Source organism: Mesoplodon bidens (assembly GCF_964165515.1).
Source record: "Mesoplodon bidens genome assembly, chromosome: 3".
Lineage (NCBI taxonomy): Eukaryota > Metazoa > Chordata > Mammalia > Artiodactyla > Ziphiidae > Mesoplodon > Mesoplodon bidens.
In genome coordinates, this window is record NC_138178.1 from 46,246,451 (window position 1) to 46,267,766 (window position 21,316).

The window sequence follows — 21,316 nt, forward strand, 5'->3', positions numbered from 1 at the left end:
GCCCTTGAATTTGTTTTTTAATTTTGTAAACTTCAGAAACAAAACAAAAAACAAAACGTGAAAAAGATTCTAATTATTTCTTCCCCGACAAGAGACTGATTCCGGAGCACAGTTACTAAAAGGCCTCTTTCTTCACCAGCATCACTGACAGAAGGACTTGAAGGGGGAAAGTAGAACCTTATTCTATAGCCTTTTAAAAAATTTATGGAAACAATGAACATACCTGATATTACATTCTCTCAGGCCCCAGCAGTTGTGAAAGCTGTCCTTCCACAGGATTGAGTAAGGAAGATAGAGAAAAAGGTCAAGGTATAAGGACTCCATTTTTCAATTCGTTTTGCTTAGAATTCTTAATTTTCAGTTTCCTAACTTGCTATGAGAACCATGTGGTCATTTTTTATAAATGTGCCCTAAAATATATTCTTTGATTTTTTTTTTTAGGGCTTAACAAAAAAGGAAGCTAAATCCCTCAAATTGAAATAATGAATAACATGGTAGCAAGTACCACAGCTACATAAATGCCCAGATGACTAAAAACCAAATGCAATGCTGAGACAAGGTCATATTGCTAGGGTTCAAATAGGCAGAGGGTACGTAAACCTATAGATTTGAGTCCCTTTGAAACAGGATTCAAATGAGAGACATCTCTAGGGAGAATACTTCTGCCCATAGTTAAATGCTACAAAAAGTGAGCATCAAGGAATGATCATGTAATCTTTCTCTGGCTCATTTAGGTGAGGCAAAGGTTATTATCAATGTTTCTGTATGCTGTTTGAAAAGATCCTAGGGTTCTACTAGTGGTTGGGGGTAAGGCTGAGGGCACTAGCAAGAAGGATAAGGTTTAGGTCTTTCTAGTCACTGTGTTTAAAGTTTTTTTGTTTGTTTGTTTTTATAACATGTAAAGAAAGGATAGTCCCTGGGAGCCCAGCTACTATAATGTTTCCAAAAAACTGGATTTGTTCTAATTGCTTCTTCAAGATCACAAAGCTACAGCCTCAACTAAGATGTAGGCCACAGAGGAAAAGTTAGTTCTTTAATTCCTGTCTCTGCTCCTAGTAACCTTTCCTTCTTTCCCCCTTAGTTTATTTTTCTGTAAGTCTGAAAATAACTTAAAATGCAAAAATAGAAAAACTAGAATACTATAAGAATTCATTTGTTTTCTATCAAAACACATTATTGTGTATTATATCATTCTTTGAATATAAAAGTACTAATGAAAATTGGACTTATTTCAGGTAAACGGGTGAGAGATTGACATCTTGGTTATCCTATTCCTCTTAGTGGCAATAAAATGAATTTGAAAGCTAGCTAACAATGGTAAAGGCATTCTTTACAATTACGAAAGAGAAAAGTAACCAGAACTCATGATTTGGGCCTTAGTGGCAATTTAGTCCACTTGAATTCCTAACAGGAGAAAACCCAAAAAACCAAAAACATTGTAACTATATTGTCCTCCCATACTGAGAGATAAAATAACTCATGTACTCGATGTAAATAAAAAAGAATAAAGGGTTCAAATTCCTCTGAATGGATGGCATGGCCTTATACAGTTGATTTCTTTTTGTGATACTCAAAAAACAAAGCAAATGCAGCTATTTAAATCCAGCCCCTCTGTCAGCAAGCACCATGCCCCAACCCCTCCCAGGACAGGTAAAATCTACACAAAAGTAGCTCTCTTGAAAGTCACTCATTTCCTCTCCACCAAGTGGTTGAAAGGAAAAAGTCAGATTCTAAGCTAGGTCTTTATTAAAAGTAACCCCAGTGCTACGTCACATGATAAACCCTATCTTCTATTCTAACAATGAGCCTTTTTCAAGTCTGATGTATTTTAATTAGATAGTCCAAACAAAATTTTTAGTTTCAATCAATACTGGGTCAGGAAATTGACCTTGGTCATCATTTAGTATTCATTATAGCAAGGATTTGAGGTGAGAAAGCATGCTTTCTTCCATAAAGGAGGAAAGGGAGGAAAGAAGTCTTTTCAAATTGTATACACCTCATACATGCCCCCTCAGTAACATGTATCTCTGGAGGGCAGGAGAGGAGGTGTGCCTTTTGTGAAAAATTCTCCCTTGAGCAAGTTACTCGAATGTATTTCTGGGAGTGTGTCATCTGTCTTAGAAAGTCCCACTCTAATAACATTAGTCTGGTTCTCAGGAAGCAGATATCCTACACCCTGCTTCACGTATCTTTTACTTCTCATCCAACCACTTCAGTAGTAGGCACATTAAAAGAATTGGTTTCTAACTTAAAACATTAACTATGGGATAGATTTGAAAAGTTTAAAAGATTAAATGAGATTATATTCATTCATTCATTCACTGAGTATTGAGTGCCAACTATGCTTTAGACATGCATGACCTTATGTTTTAGTACCAGGGAGACAGACAATAAAATTTAAAAGTAGAACATCTGTTACATGATAATGATAAATGCTATAAAGAATAGGTATTGGTAGCGGGTACAATTTAAACTAGAGTGGTCAGGGAAGGTTTCATTGGAAAGTATGAAGATAAAACGTTTCACACAGTAGCTAACCAATAGGAAAGATTCTCAAAGATCTTTACCATTATTCTTTGTTCTACCCTACTTTTGCTTTCTACTGACTGACTGTTGTAATGGCCAGGCAGGGCAAGAACTGACAGTAAAGAGGCCACATTACTAAGAGACAAAAATGGAGGCTGCCTTCTCATTATCTGGCCTCATACATACTATTATGGCTCCTCCAATCCTGTGATGAATGGCTCTCAGGAAACTCTTGCCCCCAAAGGATCTAACACAGAGGTCACAAGCTCAAATGCCAGGTAGGTAACGCAAATGATTAAACTAGACTACAGGTAATAAAAATATATATGTTTAGGAGTTAAATGCATGGCAGGAAAATGCAAGAAAATTGGAAAATACACATCATGTAGAAATAAAGACTCATCAGTGTCCTAAGTTTTCAGAGAGGCCAGACACCTGATTTTTTTCTGTGAACTCTCCCAATTTTAAAATTTCAAATTTGAAAAATGGCAACCAATTCGAAATTTAGAAAATGTTACCATGGGCCAAAGGAAACACCTCTGTGGAATGGATCTAGTCTGTGGGTCTCCAGTTTAGCTCCTCGGGTCTACAGGTTTAAGGGTTGATTCCTTCCAGGGCCATAAGCACCAAGATGCTTGAGTTGCTGGACCAAGCCTGCTTGCTATTACCATCCAGTCCATACCTGAGCAACCATATGTTTTAAAATCCAGGATCTCTGGAATGTACAGTACTTTGATTCAGAGTAAGCTATATGAATAAGATGCTATACGCCCAGATGAAATGATACTGGAAAGGTTATACCCAGGGAAATATTCTCTACTGCAATGTTCCAGATGTGACCCTGGTGCGAATGTAAGTAATGTTGAACCTCCACATAGATATCCATGATAAGTGAATAGACTTGCTACAGACAGATTGCTTGCCCTGCTCTCCCCCTGCCTGTTTTCTAACCAACTTATTACTGAGCTAAACAGGGTTTTTCAGATGGGGTAGTTAGTACCTCCATTGTGATTCTCTTTTCAGGTTTTAGCATTTATAACGGACAACCCACGTGTGCCCAGGAAGTTGGTTCTTAGGATTCATCTAATAACAGACTTTGGTGTCCATTACAGAAGGAAAGTTTTTATAGACCATAGCTTAGACTGTTAATCTTTGTTCATTTCCCCCAGGGAGGACAAACATTAGTCCAGCACGGGTGGGAGGCGACAGCAGAGTACTGAAGGATTACTTCATCAGCATTCAGAACCTAACACATACTGACTATTGATTCACTACAGTCTTACCCGTTCAAGTTTTCTACTGTATTCCCTTGCAAGAGGACCCTATTGAGAGTTCTCCCCTGTAAGGAACCTGCCTCACTACAGAATAATCTGAATGATGGCATCTGTCGCCAAATTTCAAGCTTCTCTAGCCCTCCAGAAGGAATAGGCATCCTGGCAACCTCACATCACTTTCAACTTCTCTCTCTTACTGGTAATCCTAGAAAGTCCTCCTTGGTTCAACGCGCATGAATAAAACTCGCCCTCTCCCAGTATAGCAGACTTAGGTCAAGAAGCCTTTAGACTCACCTGTGCAAGGAACTCATTAGACATGTTCAATTTCTGCCCAGTTGAGTTTACCTGGCCTTCTTGGTGCAGAGCACAGAATGCTCTGTAAAGCACATGCCTTATTAGGCCATGTTAACTCGCCAACACTGCATTGATTAAACTTAGAAGTAACTGGCAATGCTTAAGAGTCCTGTCTTAGAATACTGGTCAGTAGAGAGCCCTAGAAGTAAGGCAGTATACTCTTCCTTAGACATTTAAAATGTGGACTTAAATGGATCTAAAATACAGTTGACCCTTGAGCAATATGGGGGTTAGGGGTGTCTACCATCCTTGTGGTTGAAAATTCGAGTATAACTTCACTGTTGGCCCTCCATACCATAGTTGCACTTGGGGATTCAACCAACCACAGAGCCTGTAGTACCATATTTAGCAAAAGAAATCTGCATATAAGGGACCCAAGCAGTTCAAAACTGTGTTGTTCAAGGGTCAACTGTACTTAGCCTCCCTTATTCCTCCTTTTAAGCCTTTTATCTCTCCAGCTGATGGGAAAAAAAGTAAACAAAGATTGTCTACTCTTATCTCTACAATCTTACTAGGATTGCTGTTGAATTGCCCAGTCCATGAGACAGAAATAGTTTTCTTCTTGCTTTCAACTGATTTCCTGATAAGCGAAGTGTTATTTGTTTTAATATTTACATTAGCTTTTCCTAAAGGGAACCAAAATATATGGTCATTTTCCCCCCCTCTTTTAACTCTTGTTAGTTCTAGTAACTCCAACACAACTAATCAATATAGGGGACCTGAACATTAGAACTGGTGAAAGATTGCTTCCTGGTAGCATACACACCTAATATACAGTAATATAAACAGGAAGTTCTCAATATCCTGATAGTTCTGGATGGCACATGGAAAATAATTTCTCTCTTTAGTGCAGAAACTTATCCTGTCAGTTTTTATCAATCACTTCCCAAATAGTGTGTGTGTCTTCTCATGAACATCAGTTTCATGAGAAGTTTTATGAGGGGAAAAAAGTCTTGTATATATTGAATATTTGTTAGGATTCATGATACACAGTAGCATATTAATAACAGCTCTTAACACATCCTTTACTCCAGAGTTCACGAAACATATTTGACTTTTGGAACCTTTTTTGCATATTAACATCCTATAGAATTTTTCTTCCAAGGACCATATTTTGGGAAATTAACTATTATTTCCCATCCTTCTGTGGTTGAGCCTCACCAAACCAGGCCTTTTCTCCATCAAACATTCAGAATTATTTCTCTCACATTTTAGGCCTCGCTATAGCTTTCAGGTAGTCCAATTTCATTCAACTAAAATAAGGGGCCTAGTTGATATGGAATGAGCAGCTTTCAAATTCTGCTGAGGTCTAGCTAATCCTAGGGTGTTGGAAGTATCAATGGTAAGATTTTTGCCTTGACTATTAAGCTGGTTATGAAAAATATAATTGGATCGGCTTTACAAATGTATAATGACATTATAGATCTAAAATTGTTACAACTCATGAGAAATTTAGTTTAAGTCATGTTGATTATTGTTAAAATTAAGTAAAAATCAATTGTTTTATTGCAAAAGCATTAAAATATTAACAAAAAACTCTGTTCACAATTATGCTTCTGCAAATATTTTTGATTTGTCTTTACTGATAAGCAGGCAAAATACTAGGCTTTAAAAATAGCACAGATACAATTTTCTATTTTTCACTTCTAGCATATTTCACAGCACCATAGTCTTCACAATTGTAATCAATTTAAATAGCTGAAATCATTTTAGCAATTTTGTTTTAATGAGCATATTATGTTTTTAAAATGGCATTCAAGCAACCTGCTTGCAGAAAAAGAGACTGAATTTAGAATTACTGACTACTAAAATTCAGTAAGATAATGAGGACAGCTTTTCATTTTTTCTTTTCAGATTTATTTTCAAAGTAGATAATTACTTTCAGGAACATTTCTTAATTATAGGAAGATGAAGAAGTAGAATTCTTAAAAATTCATATATAATAACCTAATATTTCAGACACTTTAAAAATGTTATGTATATCACAGTTTTTTAAAAGCCTGGCCTCTGGAGTCAGACTATCTGGATTAAAAGCCTAATTTTACCAATTAGCAAGTTTTATGACCTTGAGTAAGTTACTTAACCTGTCTGAGCCTGTTTCTTCATTTGTAAAATGAGGATAACAGATTAACCTCATAGGCAAATTATGAGGGCTGAATGATAAAATATGTAAAGCACTTGTCTGGCACATGATAATAAATACTCAATAAATGTTAATATTCATAACAACAACAGGTATAAAGAAACTCTGGGGATATTATATGCATATTATACATTCTTTTTGATAATTATTGTTTGTGGATAATCATTCAGCAAATATTTACTGAGTGTCTTCCATGTACTAGACACTGTGCTAAGCACTGAGGATACCAAGACCGTAAGACACAGTCCTTACTACCAAAAGCTTATTCTTGGGGAAGAAAACCAATTAATCTGGGGATTAGCATACTATATGGTAAGAGCTTTAATAGGGGTATAAAGCTTTTTATAAGGTGCATGACAGCAGGGGACCTTAACAGGAGAAGGTATGGCAGACAGGCTGGACTCAAGACGTATAATGCTAACCACCTTCTTTTTGGTCTTCTTCTGGTAGGTATAGAGGCTAGAAAACAAAATACTACATAGCCTAGTTTCCCTTGCAGCTAGAGGCACCCAAGTGACATTACCCTGGAGGTGGAAGTTCCTGAAGTGGGTTTTTGAAACAGAAGTAGTGTACTTGAAAACAAAGACAGAGCTTCCGTAGAAGAAAGCCCTCTGACCCTTCCTCCCTTCTTCCTGCCTTAGCATTTGGACAGAAGGCATGGAAGTGCAGCAGCCATCAATGACATGACAGGATAAAAGATGACACAGCAAAAAACAAAGGGCCTAGGATTCCAGTGGCATTACTGAGTTACTGCACCACTCTTGGATGCCTAACTTTGGACTTATTAGATGACACAATCTCTTATTTCTTTAAGCCACCAATAGTTGGGGTTTTCTGTTATCTGCAACTGAATGCATTCCTAATAGATAAAAAGCATTCCGAAAAGGGTTTCTGGGCCAAGTCCAAAAGGACTAGGAGTTATCCAAGTGAAGAAATCTGAGAAGGGCACAGGTGGCAGAGGAAACAGCACCTACAAAGGCCTGAAGGGGGAGGGAGCATAGAGTGTTGATACTGGCAGCTGTTCTACAATATGTACCTTCTGGCTTCCAGGCAGCTTTAGCCAGGTGATTCCCAACTTCTCTGTCTTCCACTGTCTATGTTTGAGGGGTTCAATATTCTCCCCTCATTGGTTCCATATGGTAAGCATTCATTCTTAAATGGTAAGTTTTGTGATGATGAACATAAAATGTTATCCCTGACTAATATTCAGACTTCTAGAAACATAAATTTGTGGCAATAAAGTCAATTAGATCCACATTAACAATTTACACACACAACACCTTCAACTGAAGCTGTCATGTGTGCTTACAATGTGCCAGGCACTGTATTTATACTGCAAGCATACTTCCTTTTATTGAGCTTCCTTTTATCACACTTTGCAAATATTGTGTTTTTTACAATTTGAAGGTTTGTGGCATCCCTGCGTTGAGCAAATCTATCAGCAACGTTTTCCCAATCTTATTTGCTCACTTTGTGTCTCTGAGTCACATTTTGGTAATTCTCACAGTATTTCAAAGCTTTCCATCATTATTATTATATCTGTTATTGTGATCTGTGATCAGTGATCTTTGATATTACTACTAAGACTTGCTGAAGGCTCAGATGAAGGTTAGCATTGTTTAGCAATAAAGTATCTTTCAATTAAGGTATGTACAATTTTTTTTAGACATAATGCTATCACACACTTAAAAGACTACAGCATAGTATAAAAATAACTTCTTTTAAAAACTTTTTATTTTATATTGGAGTGTAGCTGATTAACAATGCACAGAAAAATGACTCAGCCATACATATACATAAAGATAACTTTTATATGCACTGGGAAACCAAAAAATTTGTGTGACTCGTTCTACTGCAATATTCACTTTACTGCAGTAGTCTGGAACTAAACCCTCAGCATCTCTGAGGTATGCCTGTAACAAGTACAGTTGTTATTTCCTTTAATATTCACAGTAACTCAGTGGCTTAGGTACTATTATTATCACCTTTAAAAAAAAAAAAGCTAAAATAGGTTAAAATTGTCCAAAATCAGACAATAATGGCAATAATGGTAGGGGCAAAGATTCAAATTCAGGACTGTGTCATTCTATAGCCTCAGCTCTGAGCCATTCTGTTATGCTGCCAGTTTCTCTTAGTTTCTGAACTATTTATCCCACTTTACTTGCTTAAATCCTTCCTGAATTATGCAATAAAGTTTCAGTTCCCCATCTGTACTCTGGGGATGAGTGGGAGTGGTTTCGGCTGGTTCTCTCTTAACAGGTTAGTGTAGGAGGAAGAGAAATACCTAAGCTGAGAAGAACAGGGGAAAAGAGGAGAATGCCAGGAAAAAAAAAAAAAGTTCTTTCCCTCTAAAAGAATGAGACCAGTTTCTGTTCTTACGGGCAAACTGTGAAGTAATTCCAACAAATAAATTCAAATGTTTTATGAAGTATACGGTCTCTAAAATGGTCTCAGCTGAAGGTGGTAACACTTCTTTACATTTTAAATTGCAATATGTTTAATAACTGAGTCGTTAGATTATACTCATTCATACATTTAACAAATATTTATTGATCATCCTCATGTGCCTTTGGGCATATTCCAATATGTTCCTACGCTCAAGAAGCCAAGAACAAATAAAAATGCTGATTATGACTATCACAGAGGTGACTACATAAAACAGATAAAGGTAAGCACAGGACATTAGGGGACAGAAAATGTATCAGACTCAGACCTGACAAATCACAGATGGTTTTCCAAGGGGGTGATATCTAAGATGAATCTTAAAATATAACTAGATAGAGGGAAAAAAAAAAAAGAGAAGACAGTCTAGACCACAGTTTCTCAACTTTAACGCTACTGACGATTTTGGGCTGATAAAGTGATGTCCTGTGTTTTACAGGATGTTTAAACAGCATACTTGTCCTCTACCCACTCAACTAGTAGCAAAACAAAAATGTCTCCAGATATTGTCAAATGTTTCCTGGGGGGCAAAACTGCCTCCAGTTGAGAACCACTGTCTAGATATGCACTATCCAAAAAGGTTGCCACTAGCCACTTGTGGCTATTTAACTTAAAATTAAATTAATAAAATTAACAGTTCAGTTTCTCAGTCACACTAGCCACATTTCAAGTGCTTAATACATAGCTACATGTGTCTACTGGCTACCATACTGAAGAGTGCATATACAGAACACTTCTACCACCATAGAATGTTCTGATGGCTATTGCTGTTCTAGACTGAGAGAGTATATATTCTCTTTTCTTACTCCACAAATGTTCATTACAGCTTGCTGACAGCCTGTGGAGGGTATAGAGAAAGATGACATTAAATAAGAAAAGTAAAGCCTGAGTATGAAGAAGGGTCTTCAATGCCTTAAAGATAGAACAATGGGGAACCAGCAAAAGGTCTTAAGCAAGGGTGCAAAATACACAGATTCACATTTCATAAAGATGATACTGTGAAGAATGGAATAAAAGTGGAGAGACGAGAAGCAGAAAAATAGCTGCAGTATTTCCAACAAGTACAATGATCTGGATTAATGTAGTAGCAGTAGAGACAGACAAAAATGGAGCAATTATGAACACAGAAGTGATAGGACTTGGTGACTGACTAGATGTGAGGCAGGTGAGAAGGAGGATGAAAACAAGAATGACCACCAGGCTTTTAGGTTGGATGAGTGAGTATATTCACTAAGACAATGTGGTAGAAAGAATAATGGCCCTCCAAGATGTTCATGTCCTAATCCTTGAATCCCTGGAACCTGTTAAATCTGTTTCCTTACATGGTAAAAGGGACTTTCCAGATGTGATTAAATTAAGGACCTTGAGATGGAGAGAGCATCCTGGATTATCTAGTAGGCCTAATGTAATCACAACTGTCCTAGTAAGAGGGAAGTTGAGGGAGATTTGACTACAAAAAAGAGATGTGTCAGAGTGATACAGTGTAAGAAAGACTTGAGCAGCCATTGCTGGCTTTGAAGATGCAGCCACTAAAAGCTGTAAAAGGCAAGGAAACAGATTCTCCCTTAGAGCCTCCAAAAGGAACACAGCTCTCCTGACACCTTCATTTTATCTAGGTGAGACCTGTGTCAGACTGCTGACCTGCAGAACTAAAAGATAATAAATGTGTGTTGTTTTAGGCCACTAAATTTATGATAATTTGTTACAGCAGCAATAAGAAACAAATAGAAATATGTTCAGAATTTGGGGTGTGATACAGTGAGATTGGTTCTGGAAAAGCTGAGTCTGAAGTGCCTATGTGACATCTTAGTAAAATTGGTCAATTTATAACAGTTTGGCTGTATGGGTCTAGAGCTTAAACTGGGGATGTATAATTATGAATCATCAGTATACTGAGATTAATTGAAACCATCAAAATAGATGAGATCACCATGGGCAAATATAGACAGAATACAGAGGACTTAGGTTGAGGAACAGAGACCCTTGAAGAAACTGGGAAGGAACAGCCTAAGGTGTAACAGGAAAACCATGATAGTGTGGCATCTAATGAATTAAAAGAATGAGAATGAACTAAACAAGAGAGGGTAAAAGGATGGTCAACAGAGTCAACCGAAAAAGGGTTGTCAAGTTAGGAACTGAGACTGTCCATTATATTTAGCAACGAGAGGTCATGGTATCCTTGACAAACACAAGTTTCAGAGGAGGAGACTGAATTCAATCAACACTTTGACTAAGCCTTGACTTTCTTCTTTCAAAAGAAAGGAGGAAGATAGGGTGGTAGCTAAAGAAGGGTTGTGTGTTTCAGGAAGGATTTTTTTTTAGATGGAAAAAAATTAAGCACTGAACTATTAATGGGAAAAGGTCAGTAGAAAATGAGAGCATAAAAGAACAGGAGGAAGAGAATAAATGAATTCAGAGACAGGAAGAGATGGTATCCAGGGCCTAGAAGGAGGAGATCAACCTTCAGATAGGCAGAAAGATATTTCTTCTGTTGGGAGGAAGGGAAGGAAGACATGGTACAGAAGTGAGGAACTACTGAGTTGGGAATACGAAGTGGTTTTAATTTTGTGGGATACCTACACTGCATCTTCCTACTTCCTCAGAAGTAGGAGGTGAGATCATCTGCTGACAACAGAAGTGACTTTAGGAACTTTAGCTAAAGAAGCTAAAGTTAAAAAGAGCATACTTGTTGTCCATTTTCTGAAAACAGAGTTGTATATTCTACTGTCATTGGATGGAATGTTCTTAGCGAAAAGAATAAATGAGATGATTCTGCCTGAAGGCAACTTTTGAACTGTGGTATAGGGAGTAGGAACCCAAGCAGTTCAGTTTCTGAGATCAGTGTCTGAGAAGGCAAAGTACCAAAAGGAAGGAAGACACAGAAATATCTTCAAAATCTATACAAATCCCTACATAGATTTGGAATCTACTGCTGAGTATTAAACTATATATGGGTAGAAGAAAACTCCATGAGGCTGGGAAAAGAACTACCAGGGAACTGTAACTGACTGTGACATGTTCAAATTCCAATCAGACAGCACTGAGAGATATCAGTCAACACCCAAGGAATGCAGTACAGACACTAGAGTGGTAACATTCTAGTGTAAAAGCTGAACTCTAAAGTCTAGCTTTTCTAGACTTGCCACAACAGAGCTTAAACATAGCCTCAAAAGGATCAAACTAATCTGCAAGTAGTTTAGCTGCCAGCCAAAGAAAACTGCAATACATTTTAAAGAAAGAACAAAACCTAAACATTGTAAATAAATACTAAACTAAAAATTACTAGATGTGGAAAGAAGCAGAAAAACGTGCAACAAAAACTCAGTAAATAAAAAGAGACTTAGAGATAATATAACTAGCAAACAAGGACTTTAAAATAGCTATTATAAACATGCCCAAGGATATAACAAGGAAAGAAACAGAGGATATATAAAAAAAAATAACCAAGTGAAATTTCTAGAACTTAAGTAATACAAGGTCTAAAATGGGTAATTCACTGAATAGAATTATAGCAGATTGGACACTTTAAGATTAAGGAATGTGATAATAATAATAATAAAGAAATATAAACTATCCAAAATGAAGCAAAAAGAGAAAAAAATAAACATAGCCTTAGTGTCCTGTGGAAAATTACTGAGGAATGCAACGTAAGCATAGTTTGAGTCCGAGGATGGAAGGGGGCAAAGAATAGTATTTGAATGGCTGGAAATTTTTGAAAGTTGATGAAAAATGATAAGCCCACAGGTTTGAGGAAGCTCAGTAAACCACAAGCAGGACAAAAACAAAGAAAACCATACTAAGGTTATAAAATTGCTGAAAACCACTAATAAATAATCTTAAAGGAAGCCAGAGAAAAAAAGAACACATTACACACAGGAAAACAAGTTAAGAATGACAACAAACCTCTCAATGGAGTCTATGCAAGCCAAAAGAAAACGGACCTACATTGCAAAAATGCTGAAAGAAAAAATATCTAGAATTCTACACCCAGTGAAAATACCCTTTGTAAATGAAGGGCAATTAAAGACCTTTTTCAGATAAGCTAAAACTGGGAGAATTAATCAACAGTAGACCTACACTACAAGAAGATAAATAGCAAAATGGTATACATACATTCAACCAATCACAGGACAAAACTTGTCAAACTAGTTAAGAAAGAGACAAGCATATGATGTCAACAACAACAACAACAACAACAAAACACTTTAACTACAAAGACCCAGATTGCTTAGAAGTAAAAGGACGAAAAAGATATGCCACACAGGGCTTCCCTGGTGGCGCAGTGGTTGAGAGTCCGCCTGCCGATGCAGGGGACACGGGTTCGTGCCCCGGTCTGGGAGGATCCCACGTGCCGCGGAGCGGCTGGGCCCGTGAGCCATGGCCGCTGGGCCTGCGCGTCCGGAGCCTGTGCTCCGCAATGGGGGAGGCCGCGACGGTGAGAGGCCCGCGTACCGAAAAAAAAAAAAAAAAGATATGCCACACAAACACTAATTATAAGAAAGACGGAGGGGCTATGGTGATATCAGACAAAGCAGACTTGAAAGCAACAAATGATACCAGAGTTAAAAATAGAAATATCATAATAATAAAAGAATCAATTCATGAAGAATGCATAAAAATCCTAAAAATTTATGCTCCTATTAACAGCTTCAATACATGAAGCAAAACCTGACAAGATCAGAGAAAAAAAAATCACAATCACAAATATGAGATTTTAGGCATCCCTCTCAATAACTGAAATAAGTAAAAAAAAAAATCAGTAAGAATAAATATGTCTTGAAAAACAATAACCAACTGATATATACATATATCAGTTTATATCTATCTATCTATATATATATATATATATAGAGAGAGAGAGAGAGAGAGAGCGCAGTCCATCCAATAACACTAGAACATACATTCTTTTCAAGTACCTATGAGACATTCATGAAGATATACCATAAACAAGATTCAATAAACACTCAACTATTTGGAAACTGATCAGCCTATATCTAAGTGTTCCATGGGTACAGGAATAAATCAGAATGGAAAATAGACAAAAAATTTAATTGAAAGATAATGAAAACACAACATAATTTATGGAATGTAGCTAAACCAGTGCTTAGAGGATAATTTGCAGCATTAAGTGCTTACAATGAAAAGAAAAAAAAGTTAAAAATTTCCTTATTGAGGGGCTAGAAAACTAAGGGTAAACTGAAGCCAAGTAAAGCAGAAGAAAAAAAAATAACACATATTAGAGGAGAAAGAAACAAAATGGAAAACTGACAATCAAGAAAGAAAATAGGGCTTCCCTGGTGGCGCAGTGGTTGAGAGTCTGCCTGCCGATGCAGGGGACGCGGGTTTGTGACCGGGTCTGGGAGGATCCCACATGCCGCGGAGTGGCTAGGCCTGTGAGCCATGGCCGCTGAGCCTGTGCGTCCAGAGCCTATGCTCCGCAGCGGGAGAGGCCACAGCAGTGAGAGGCCCGCGTACCGCAAAAAAAAAAAAAAAAAAAAAGAAAATAAATGAAGCCAAAAGTTTATTTACAAAGTAACAATTATTTAATATAACTAATTTTATTTATAATATTTTAAAAACTCTAGTTAAATTGATCAAGAAAAAAGAAGATACAAATGGCCATTATCAGAAATTAAAGGAAACTGCTAAAAATCCTACAGATAGTAAAGGATGATAAAGGAATATTATGAACATTACACTAACAAATTCACTAACATAGGAAACGTGAACAAATTCCTTGAAAGACACAAACACCAAAACTGCAAGAAGAAAAAAATTAAGAATTTAATAACCTTATAATAATTAAAGAAACTGATTTCATAACTAAAACCTTTTCCACAGATAGTTTCACTAGTGACCTCTACCATAAACATTTAAAGAAGAGGGAACTCCGTGGCAGTCCAGTGGTTAGGATTTTGCGCTCTCACTGCCGAGGGTCCAGGTGAGGGTCTGGGTTCAATCCCTGGTTGGGGAACTAAGATCTCACAAGCCGTGCAGTGTGACCAAAAAAAAAAAAAAACCCCAAACGTTTAAAGAAGAAATAATATTAATTTTAAATAAATCCCTTCAAAAAATAAAGGAAAAACACTTCCAAACTCATTTCATGAGCCAACATTACCCAGAGAGCAAAAACAAAAAGACATTATAAGAAAACAGCAGATCAAAAGTCCTATTAACACAGACAATAGTCTTTAAAAAAACAGAAAATCCAATGTAGCAATATATAATAGTATAACACAACATATGGAAATATATGCACCATATGGAGTTTACCAGGAGAATGCAAAGATGGTTGATTTTGGAAAATCCATCAGTGTAATTCACCTTGTTAATAGAATCATGTAGAAGTACCATGTGATTATTTCAGTAAGTGCAGAAAAATCATTTGATAAAATCCAACATGTATTTTTGATAAAAATCCTCTTAGCAAAATAGGAACAGAAGGGAACATGTTCAACTTGAAAAGAGCATTCATAAAAAAGCTAATGCTAACATCACATTGCAAGGTGAATGAATAAACGGCTTTCTCCTAAGACTGAGAACAGGGAAGGAAATCCAATTCTCACCATTTCTATTCAACATTGAACTGAAGGTTCTAGCTGTGAATAAGGAGAGCAAAATGAATAAGTAGATATTTAGACTGAAATGGAATTAAACTTTTCTTTATTCATGGATAATATGATTGATTTGGTAGAAAATCCAAAAAACTCTACGTCTCATATGAGAATTTCGTAAGTCTGCATACTCACAAGGTCAATATAAATATTAGCAACAAAACATTGAATAACAAACATTTTTAATGCCGTTTGTGATAACATCCAAAATCTCAAAATATCTAGGAATAATTTAAGCAAAATATATACAAAACCTATACACAGAAAACTAGAAAACACTGCTGAGAGAAATTATAGAAGAATCCACTAATATGGAGATATACTATGCTTATGGATTAGAAAACTTGTCATTAGGATGTCCATTGGCCCCAAATCTATCAATAAATTCACTGTAATCACAAACAAATCCCAGTAGACTTTTTTGTTGAAAGAAATTGACAAGGTTATTCTGAAATTTGTATGGAAATGCCTAAACCAATTTGAACTATCACACTACCTGATGTCAAGACTTTTGACAAAGCTACTGTAAACAAGACAGTGTGGTGATGTCATAAAGAAAGAGATAGCGATTGATGGAAAAAAGAGACTCTAGCCAAAGACCCATGCATAATGGTTTTTGATATAGGAGGTGATTGGGGAAGGGTAGACTTTTCAATATGTGATGCTGGAACAACTGGATATCTATCCATACAGTAAAAAATAAACACCGCAGTTCACCTTATACCAAAGAGAATATTTAAATCAAAATGGTTCACAGACCTAATAGAAAAAGCTAAAACTATAAAACTTCTTGAAGAAAACATGATAAAATCTATGTGAGAAAGCTGAGCTATCTAGAACAAATGGAATGAATAGCCAGCAAATCCTCCCCTCAAAATGACTCTAAAATGATGAAAAATTGTCAAAAAGAATGATTTTAGGGCTTTGGAAACTGATGAAAGGCAACAAACTGAGAAGGCTTTGGTCATTAAAAACTGGTGAACTTCAGGTATTAACTGTGAGAGTCTGTTTTGCTCTTGCTTGGGGCTTCTCCCATGACTCATCCCACATGGATGAGGCTGACTGTGTTTAAACATAAAAAGGAAAACATGATGAAAAGGACTGAAATAATAGGGAATCTTAATAAAAACAGAGAAACTAGAACACAGGGAAAAATTATCAGAAAAAAAGAAACAAAGCCCCAGAGACTAGAGTGATAAAATCAATAATTTCAACAGCTGTGTAATGGCAGCTTTCTATGGAGAGGGGAATCCAAGGGACAGAAAAAGTATTTGAAGAAATAATGGCTGAAAACTTCCCAAATCAAATTAATCTACAGGTGCAAACTCAGCAAAACCAAAGTAGGATAAACACAAAGTGATCCACACCTACATATATAGTCACACTGTTGAAAGCAAGAGTAGGTGGGTGAGTGAACAGTGAATGAATTTATGAATGAATCTTGATAGCAATAAGAGAAAAACAACCCATTGTGTACCAGAAAACAACATGATTAATGACTGACTTCTCATCAGAAACAATGAAGGCCAAAGGCAGTGGAATGACATATTCAAAGAGATGAAATTAAAAAAAAAACCAAAACCCTGTTAATTAAGAATTCTATCTCCAGGAAAACTATCCTTCAAAACTGAAAGTAAAATAAAGACATTCACAGATAAATACTGATCAAGAGAATTCATTATGAGCAAACCTGCCTTGTAAGAAATACTAAAGGAAATCCTTTAGACCAAAAGAAATTATCCTTAATTCCTCTTTGTTTCTCCCTTCACATTCAATACGTCAGCAAGCAAGGTCTACTGGCTTGAATATGCCTTGAATTCATCTATTTTTTCCCCATCTTCCACTGTCATCATTTGAGCAAGAGCCTTATATCCTCACTTGGACTTTTCCAATAGCCTAACTGGTTTTCCTGCTTCTACCCTTATCCCCCTACAAGCCCATTTTCCAACAACAGCTAAGGTATTAAAAAACAAAAAAACAAAAACAAACAAAACTAGATCATACTATTTTCTTACTTAAAACCTTTTAATTGGCTTTCCATTCACTTAGAAGAAAATACATACTATTTGCCATAGCTAAATAAGCCCTATCTAGACTTTTCTCCTATCATCCTCTCCTCCTTTCATAAGTTCCAGCATACTGGGTTCTTTGTATTCTTCAAACATCCCAGACTCATTTCTGCTTCAGAATTTTTGTACTTTCTGTTCCCTCTGCCTAGTATGTGTCACTGGCGTATCTTCACACAAGACTGGCTTCCTATTTTTCAGGTCTTCTCTCAAATGTCATTTCCTCAGAGACTTTTCCTAATCACCCAATCTGAGGTTATCCTACCCACCATCAGTTGTCTCCTGTTGCCTCTAAAAATTCTGTAATAGTATTTACGGTTATCTGAAGTTATAAAGCTTATTTATTTTACCATTCATTTAATGTCTACTTCACTCAATAAAATGTAAGATTCATGAAGAAGAGATCTTACTATCTTGTTCATCAAATACATATAACTTTAAAACTTATGCTAAAATATAAACACTTCTGAACTCTTGAAAGATTAAAAAAAACTTTTGTTCTTATTTAGTATTTTATAAATACTAAATATTTATAGTATTTTATAAATGCCATATTTAATAAATTATACTAGTCTTCTGTCTCAATTTTCTCAATGAAAAGAAAAAATTGAATAATCCTTCAACATTATCTCAGATACTGAAAAAAAAAAAAAGGGCAGGAGGTCTTAGATAGCAACTGTATCTGTCTTGTTTACCACTGTATTCTGACACCCAGACAGGGTCTAGCACAGAGTAATTATGCAATAGTTACTGAGTGATAGATATAAACAATGAGACTCCAGAGATGGGAGATTCAGAAAATGCTCTGGGGGGTGGGGGTAAGGTCGCCCCTCCATCCCTAATCACCACCTCCCTAGATCTTAAGAGCACTATTAAATCTATTTTAACAGATTGAATTTCTTGAGGGCAAGGCAACATGTCTTTTTAATGTTGTATCCCTTATATCTAGCATGGGCTCAATAATTATTTTTTGAAGTAAATGCAAGAGCATCAGTTTCTTCATTTGTAAAAGGGAAGTAACAAGATTATCTACTTCAGAGGGTTACTGTGGAAAAAAAAAGATAATAAAGGTAAGTGAAAAAAAGGGGAAAACACCCCCACAAAGTCCTCTTTCTTAACTATTAGGTTAGAAAGGCATAGGAGAACTGATCAAATTACCTGTTCTCCTACGAAGTACTGTTATCTACTCACCTACCTAGAAACTAATAATAATATCATAAGCTAATAAGATCCCATACTATTTCAGCACCAGACACTACACACACTTACTCCCTAACAAAAAAATGTTAGCTTATAGTAAGACCTGAACCTGAATAAGAAAGTTCTGATATCACAAATATAGAAAGAGGAGTAACTACAGTGACATTTGGGGGAATCTAACAGTGCAGAATCACTGAATATTCTAGAGCCTAGGGAACATTCCATTAATAAACACTTCCATGAAAGAAGGCAGTACTATTCCAGTAGTCTCAGTAGCTGCATACTTCTTCCCTCATATGCTTAAGAGAAGATCTAAGGAACTAAAAACACAATCTAAATTTAAACTATTTTTGTGGCTTTAACGCCTGAAGGCCAGCAATCCAAACATAAAAAGTATATTATAGCAACAAAAACCAACCCATAAAGTATTTTAAAAGCTATCATTTAAACAAATTCTTATAGTCTGTAAGTCAAACCTGAATGTAAACTATTATTGTGGCTTTAATTCCTGAAGTCTAGCAACCCAAATACAAAAAATACACTATCACAACACAACTTAACCCATCAAACATCTTGAATTTTTTCTTTAACAAATCCTTTAAGAGTTATTAGAACAGAAAAATAAACATTCACTTTATTAAATGCTGAAGCGATCTTTAGTAAAAGCCAGTAAGTTTCAAAAACATGCAATTATTACTGATGAGATATAGGAAAGTATCTAGACAGCACATAGCCAGTTCACCCCTAGGGATGTAATTAAATGTCAAATTTTTTCACTAAAATTGAGTTATACTTAAAATAAATATTTACGCAAAAATGCATTCTATATAGTGGGAAAAGCCTTATAACAAAAGAACTTTAAGATTAGTTATTTTACTTACCAAAATGCAGTCCACTTTAGATTGTATAGTTTTGCTAAAAGAAAAAGAAAGTTAAGTTAATAAGACTGATAAATTTATTAAATGTTCAAAGTATTTTCCAACAGACATGGTAATTCGTTATCTGTACTATGAAAAAAATAAACAAAACTTCCTAAGATGAGGCATCATACCCTAAAACTGCATGTTTCACAAAGCAAAACAAAAATCTATTTCCCACTCATTGTACTAAATTCAATCCTAAAGCATGATCAGAATATTTTCTGAGTTGCTACAGTCACCCTATTGCTGATATGCTCTATCTTTGTAAAAGACGTTTTTGAACAAAGTTTGTTTCTAGTGATACATAAAAGTGCAGATGTATTATTACACATAGAAATAGAACACAGAGTTTACAATGAATTATGATTTTTACTGTATGCCTGCCACTCTGGACAATGATTTGTTTAGCATTTAAAAGCCATAATGGTGTAACATTATCTGTATTTCTAAAGACTTATTACAAAGTAGATTCTCTCGAGGACTTCCCTGGCAGTCTGTGGTTAAGATTCCTCGTTTCCACTGCAGGGGGCGTGGGTTCCATCCCTGGTTGTGGAATTAAGAGCCTGCATGCCGCGTGGCACGGCCAAAAAATTTAAAAAAAAAAAAAAAAAGTAGGTTCTCTTCCCCTCCTTTCTCCCCCTCGCTCATGTACACACACACACACACACACACACACACACACAGAATCCATAGACATAAAAGTAATAATAAAGATTAGCTAATATGGTAATAAGTTGGAAAGACTATATTTAGAAATAAATAACACAAAAAGCCACTATATAAAAATTTAACTGAACTATTGAATATAAGTGAACAGTTAATATATAATACAAATGAAGCCGGTATAAAATAGCTGAACTATAATTTAGATTTTAACATATCAAAGTGAAAATGCAATGAAATCATGCAAAAGTTCAAAGATAGTTTATATACTATCTTGAATAGATGTTACAAACCAAATTATTTTCCATAAAAGGTTCTAGAGCCAAATAAATGCAAAAAAAAAGTGGTTATTTACCTTTGTATATAGCTATACAGTTAATCTATAGCGTAAGTAAAAAATCATGACCAACAAAGCCCTGTATGATCCAGCCCTCTGCTATCTTTCTAATCTCATCTCATATTAGTCTACTCCTCATTCATTCAGCTCCTGCCACGCTGTCCTCCATGCTGTTTCTCAAGGCAGGAGTAGGGCCTCGCACTGGCTTTTTTGGTCAGCATCTAAGAATCTTCTCCCATATAACTAATCTGTTCACTTTCCTCATGACTTTGCTCAATATTATCTTTCACAGACACTTCTTCCCTGACTACTTCCTCATGTAAAATACTCTCCATCACGCTCTATCCCTCTTATCCTGTTTTAAATTTCATTACTGCACTTACCACCATTTTATATTTTTATTAATTTATTTGTTTACTGGCTATCTTCCTTGTCTAGAATTTAAACTCTATGACAGCAGGATTCATCTGTTTTGCTCACTGCTGTATTATCATTTGGCATATGTTAGATGTTCAATAAAATCTGCTGAATAAATGAATGACAAACAGACATTTAGTCCACCATATAAAGACAACTCTTTGGGACCACTTAAGAAAGCGTTTTTAGAGAACTTAATATGAACTTGAAAATGTGATTATTTTAAAAACAATAGATCTAAATATATTCCCCTTCTACAAGAAACGGACTGCTCTACAGGATATCTAAAGAGGATGACTGTGACTTCCTATCACAAACAAACAACTTGGTAAATCTCTGAAAAGAATATGTAAAAGACAG

General features: G+C 35.9%; 1 protein-coding gene across 2 annotated transcripts in view; it reads right to left on the reverse strand.

Moving 5' to 3' along the window:
- The window catches only part of RFX7 (regulatory factor X7), a 157,630-nt gene that overhangs the window by 84,883 nt on the left and 51,431 nt on the right, over positions 1 to 21,316 (reverse strand). For both annotated transcript variants that reach the window (XM_081227367.1, XM_081227366.1), the window contains exon 3: positions 19,501 to 19,534. In XM_081227367.1, coding sequence (XP_081083493.1) covers positions 19,501 to 19,534 — 34 coding nt within the window. The remainder of the gene's footprint in view (positions 1 to 19,500; positions 19,535 to 21,316) is intronic.